This window comes from Pezoporus flaviventris, unplaced genomic scaffold (assembly GCF_033815535.1).
Source record: "Pezoporus flaviventris isolate CSIRO_AGI_PZ_B2104156 unplaced genomic scaffold, CSIRO_AGI_Pfla_v1 ptg000066l, whole genome shotgun sequence".
In the NCBI taxonomy this organism is placed as follows: domain Eukaryota; kingdom Metazoa; phylum Chordata; class Aves; order Psittaciformes; family Psittacidae; genus Pezoporus; species Pezoporus flaviventris.
In genome coordinates this window covers 20,524,464-20,530,463 of record NW_026892614.1, presented here as the reverse complement: position 1 = coordinate 20,530,463, position 6,000 = coordinate 20,524,464, and the positions used below count along the sequence as shown (strand labels likewise).

Genomic DNA, 6,000 nt, shown 5'->3' with positions numbered 1-6,000 from the left:
TCTACTTCTCCCCAAGTGGACTTTCTCCATCGCCCCTTATACCAATCCCCACTGCAGAGACCTGAAACACCTCACAGACACAATGTGGGGTTTTAACCTGCCTAATACCCTCCAGCCTCGTTCCTCACGAGCCTATCCTTGATCATTCCCATTTCGCCTGCCTCATTATGCCAGGAAGTTTTGCCGCGGACACAAACCCGCACGCTAACTCCCCTCAACCTCGTACTCCTGCGCCTGCGCACACCACCTAATGCCGCTATCGCCTCGGTGTTGGGGCGCTCTCCCTCCCCACGACGCGCCCCGCTGCGGACCGAGCAGCACTATCCCCGCCCCTCACCGGGGCCACCCTCCCGCGCCTGCGCCGCCGGTCGCCTTCCCGTTGTGTCCTGCGCCGTGCGTGGGGCGGGGAGCGCTGTCATCTTCCTCCGGTCGCATTGGCCGACGGCTGGGCCGGGCCGGGTGCGCGCGCACCCCAGTTCCCGTTCGCCCGCCCCGGAGCTCAGTCCGACTTCGCCAGCGGTGGAGGGGTCGGGAGCCCCCTTTTCTCTTCTCCCCCCCCACCGCAGCTTGTCAGCCCCTTGTGGGGGAACTGTCCCGGGTGGGAAGGACCCGCAGCCGCAGCAGCGTTACCCTTTCGGTACGTTGGTGGCAGTCGGCTCAGCTCCCCTCACTGGTGCGGCGCCAGGGGCCGCAGCGGGGACCACCCTAGGCTCGGGATGGGGGAGGCCGGCCAGCTCGCCCTGCGCAGATAGTGGCCTGCTGGTGGTAGCGCGGCTGGCGGCGGGGTGGCGGTACGGCCGCGGCGGGGCTGTGCGACCCGGGCCTGTGCGAGCGCCTGTGGGTACCGCGGGCCAGCCTGCCCGAGTTGTGAGTAACTTTACTCATTAGGGGATACCTGCCCACCTCCCGGCCATGGAGCGGGGCGAGTGGTGAACGGTGGCACCGGAAGTGTCGCCGGGGCCCCCTGCCTTGGCCGTCCCCCAGGCACCTGGCAGTGCTGGCTTCGGTGCTGCGTTACCTCCGGGTCGCCACTGGTGACTTCAAGTGCTTCTCCTTGCAGGTTTGTGCTTTCGCGTCGTAGACATGGTTGTTTCCTGGCCGTAAGAGTTTAAAACCGATCTACCCAAACAGAGCAGCAGTTCTTTCGAGTTTACACCCCACCGCCCGGTGCTGAAATTGGTGTGCACATGCAGGCCTGGTGATGGAGGAATCATCCTGTCTTTGGTTTGAGGGCTATGTTATAACATGCATGCTCAGTGTTGGGGTTTGCTTCGTTTACTATCAGCGGTACTCTGCGTGGATGAATAGTATTTTGAAAACCTCAGATGTTTCTTTTCCTTAATTCTGTTGTGTTTGAAAGTCAAGCACAGCAAGATTTGTATATCCTGAGTATTTCTTTTGACTTTCACAGACTATAAAAATTAGGTTTTTTTTTTTGTTGGTTGTTTTTTTGTAAAGCCCTTTAAAAATTATTCAGAGTTTCATGAATTCTGCCCTGTTCCAGCATAAACACTTTTAATACTAGGCTGTGGGATGCTGGATTTAGTAGCTTAGAATATTTGCCTCTTGCTTTCCTACATTTCTTTAAAAGTTGTGTGTAGATGCTGAATGGACGTGGATATCTAAATATTTTCCTGTCTTTGCTGGCAAAGACAGTGCTGTAATATGATGTCATGGATTGCTGTGTTCAGGCTCCTTATAAAAATATTTAAAAAAAAAGTTACTGTTTGTTTGAGTATTTTGAGTATGAGCCTGTAGTTTTGACTATTTAGTTTTTCAGATGGGTCTAGTATTCCATAATTTGCTTCTTCCTGTGTAATGTTTAGCACGTGTACTTTATTTTCTAGTATTTTATGAACAAAATCTGTTCACTGCCGAGGTTCAGTGAAGGAGTTGTACATATATCTTGCCTTAGCTTTGCAGTTAGTCAAAATCAGTAGTAGTTTGCTAACTGATCTCGACATGCCCCCTAGAATAGGTAAGGACTCCTCTACAAGCAGTTTTTATATCTAAGTCCCAGGATACACAGTTTCCTGAGAAAATAAAGTTTCCTGTACTAGTAGGAATCATTTCTGTCCTTCTAAGGATGGAACTTGATAGTTTTGGCTCTAAACCATGCTTTATGCAGTGTCAGCTTCAGACTAGCCCTGTGTAAAGTTGGCTTAAAGTTTCATCTCAGTGTAGGCTTTGAAAGGAAGAACTTTGTATATGTATTTTCTCCATGCCCATCCCCATATCTCCTGAAACTCCTGCACTTTTGTTTGTGGAGTTTCTTTTGCCATCTTCTCCCATCCCAGCCTTTGGGGGATTCCAATGCTTGTTTTATATCTGTCACCCAAGATTCCGAGCAGCAGCTATGAAATTTAGCATTCTTACTGGTCTTTGTAGCTGTTTGGTAAAATGGTGAGACATAGTACAAGGCATATGTTTTATGTCCAGCTTTGTGTGATGACACAGGGACAGGGGAGGTTTTGTGAAACTAAGTCTCTTTAGAACAGTTAGATTTCTTAGTGCATATATCTCTGTCCAAACCTCTTGCAAGTTTAGTGGCTACTACACTGAAATTTCCATTTGGGTATTTGATTTTGTAACACATACTGCTGACTAATTTATTTAATCTCGCAGAGGCTGGGAATTCTGTTGAGAAAGCGACAAAATGAGTAGTCGTCGAAAATGTGCACCTCCGTCAAAAATAGATGAGGAGAAGAAGAAAAAGCTTTGCTGGAATATGCATGAAGACCGGAGAAATGAGATGATAACATTAGATGATGAAATGACTAATGAGGACCATGTTCCACGTCCAAGCACTTCTTCTGCATCCTTTGTTGTTATAAATGATGATAGCACTGATGAAGACCTTGTTCAAAAAGAAGGCAGTGGCACAAAATCCGTTAAGTTTTTAACAGTTAGCGGTGAAGACGACTCTTACTCCATCTTGACTCCTGTGTCAGTACAGCTAAATATTATAGTTTTGCCGTACCGTGTGGATGGGTCCTGGAAAGCTTTGCTGGGAGAATTTGCTCTTCATTTTTCTTCTGAGCAAATTCTAACTGATGAATTCAGTGAAAGGACCTTTACTTTGATGAGAAGAGACTCTGATGATCAGCTGCAGGTCTGTGTTCATGAAAGAAGTGGAGAAGAGTACAGTAATGAAACAAAAGAATACCTGGGTGCTTACGAACAATGTATTTTAGTGGAACCAACTTTAGGCGGTGAAATATTGGAAGGTTTGAGATGGTTGCAAAAGAAAAAGATAATTGGACTTTATCAAAGACCTGGAGAGGCTCAAGCTTTAAAGGTATAAATTCATATATTTGTTTTGCATTTTTAAAGTTTGGGTTTTCTTTTCTTGAAATCTAAAATAAGAGCCTATGAGCAATGGATTCTGGCAGCTACCATGTATTTTTATAATGTGCTGAAAATACACAATTTCTACATGCTTTTGGAAATGTTTTCATTGTTTTTCCAAAATACTTCCTTTTACTGTTGTGCTGGTCATAATGCAGTACCCAAGAGAATCACAGAAGCTTTTAGCTACAATGCACAGTATCATCTGTAAGGTGATTTTAGTAGATTTATTATATCTGTCTACATCTGCTAATTTTCAAAGCATCATTGTTATTGTCATACTCTTATGTTTATAATAATCTTGTCATTCTGGCAGTTAATGAAATGATTAATTGTATAACCATTTCACAGGTTGGAATTTACCTTCTGGAAGCTGGGCTAAGTAAACCAGAATTCCTCAGTGATGGAGGTGGAAGACCCAAAAAAGCTAATCAGCTGATTCAGAAACTCATGGAGAAGTTCTACAGCTTTTTAATTCCAGGTAATGTGATTCAGCTGAATCTCGACGAATAATTTTTGTGTCTTTTTTTTTTTGTAGTAGTTTAAATGTAAGGGAAAATATTAAGTTATTCCTGCCATCTAGAACAAATTTTTTTTCAACATAATATTATTAGGTAATTCTCTCCATATTATTATCTGACCATTGATCATATGCTAATTAATTTGATTACTTTTTCTGAGTAAGTGCAGTTTTCACTGATTTATGTGGGTTGTTTGATCGACAGTAGTTTGTCAAAGTTACACAGGAATTCTTTAAAAAATCCCAGGAATTAAAGTTGGAAAGCTTTTGTTCCTTGTTTGGTGCCTAACACACAACTGAGGCAGCAGAATTTTTGTTCAGTTTATATTATAAAGCAGTTATCATGTAAACTACTACAAAATGCATTTTTGTGGTAGTTTTAAGAACACACCAAATTTACAAATTACAAATATGGGCCTTATCATCATTTTGGAATTGAAGGTATGTCTGCTACTTTATACGCAGTAGTGATACGGATTTTTAGTGTGATCAGTGACCACTTTATGTTGTGATGGCTTAGGAAACTGGAAACCCAAAGCCTTAGTCTTGTTCCCAAGTGTAGGATGTATTCAGAATGTTAGTTGAAGACTGACTCAGAAACATTGACTGTTATATACTGAGTTTTGGTGGTTTTGCAGAAGCAACAGAAGGGTAACACCCCCTGTACAGTTGTACTTAATTTCAAAAGGCAGAATTGTATATAAAAAAAAAATAGGCAGCTTGCTAAAGAGAAGCTAAAAGGAAAAGATAACAGAGTAAAATCTGTACATCCTTCCCCGCTGCAAAGAAACAAGCATGCAACTGTCAGAAAAGACTTGAGATATACCAAGAGAAGGTTCTGCCATCCTGGACTCATTTGCCCTTCAGGACTGCCTCCCATGGAACTTGTTTACCAGGCTCCTGAACAGGCCAAAGTCTACTCTCTGGAAGTCCAGGGCAGGAGTTCCTGATGACTCCGCCTCTTTAATTCTCTGAGAATAAAAAACTCTTTTCATTTTGTGATTGTTATGCCCATGGCAGCCTCCAACCATCACGTCCCCCACAGGTCTTTCTCTGCTCAAAAATGGTAGGTCCAGTGGGTGCCTTCCCCAGTTGTCTCACTCACTATGTACAAAACTCATCAAGTTTCTGCATTTATTGTAGAGTTAACCGCTTTTTTAAAAAATTTCTTTACAGAGATTTTGTTTGTTTTAGCAAGTAGCTGGTTTTATAGTGGCTTCTATCCTGTATCTGCTGCATAGTATTACATGTTTGTTGTTTCTTGTTGCTTCAAGCGTAGATCACCTATAGATCCAGGTAGCTGTTTTCTCAATATGAAAAAAACCACTGTCTTTAGAATAAAAAAAATAAAAAAAAAGGCTCAAATATTGTTTTAGTTGCTATTTGTTGTGGTGAATGGTAAATGTTTCGGAGCTTGTTTTCCTATAGTGTCATGGAATTATAATATGACATATAGTACATGGCAATAGGATATACAATATACAATTTTCCATCAGTTTTCTTAAGAAGGATAAATTCTTTGTACAAATAAGAGGTTGTTTGGGTTTGGGGTTGTTTTTGTCTTTGTATGGCATGGTCATTACCAAATGTGAAGCAACAAGTTTTCCATATATCTAGAATAAAGAGGGAAAATATGTTTCCCGTGATGTAGGTATTCTTATACAGCAATCTGGAAACTGCCTTACAGATAAAACAGAAAGACCTATTGCAGATGCAATAGCAGAACTTTAGTTCAGTGCATTGAAGGAATTAGAGTACTTGATTATGAAACGTATCAGAGAAACTGAATTTTTAGATAGTACAATACCATCTGTTTCTCAAAGGTGAAAAATACTAAGATGAAAGCTAAGTAATTGAATTACATTTTTAACTATTTGAAAGAATAATTAAATATTCATTGTATAGTACATAACAGAGAGAGCGCTAAACTTCCTTAGCAACCCTTTAAGAAAATCCCTATGGTACATAGAACCATTTAATTGGAAAATAAAATCTGTGGTAGAATGAGCAGAACAAGAAAGGTATGGACAAAGCCCATTTAATTGTATGGAAAAAGACTTTCCATTGAAGTATTTTGTAGTCTTTGCTTCCCTGTAAAAGTCTGGATAAACTTAGCTTATATAGATGTCAAT

At 41.9% G+C, this 6,000-nt stretch overlaps 1 protein-coding gene across 4 annotated transcripts in view; it reads left to right on the top strand.

The window, feature by feature from the left end:
• Positions 1-394: 394 nt before the first annotated feature.
• The window catches only part of SHPRH (SNF2 histone linker PHD RING helicase), a 49,710-nt gene continuing 44,104 nt past the window's right edge, over positions 395-6,000 (top strand). For 2 of the 4 annotated variants that reach the window (XM_061471440.1, XM_061471436.1), the window contains exons 1-3: positions 960-1,060; positions 2,626-3,298; positions 3,700-3,829. In XM_061471440.1, coding sequence (XP_061327424.1) covers positions 2,657-3,298; positions 3,700-3,829 — 772 coding nt within the window. In that variant the 5' untranslated portion in view covers positions 960-1,060; positions 2,626-2,656. Of the gene's footprint in view, positions 638-959; positions 1,061-2,625; positions 3,299-3,697; positions 3,830-6,000 lie in introns of those variants that run through there. The other 2 variants (XM_061471437.1, XM_061471439.1) reach the window with 2 other exon arrangements.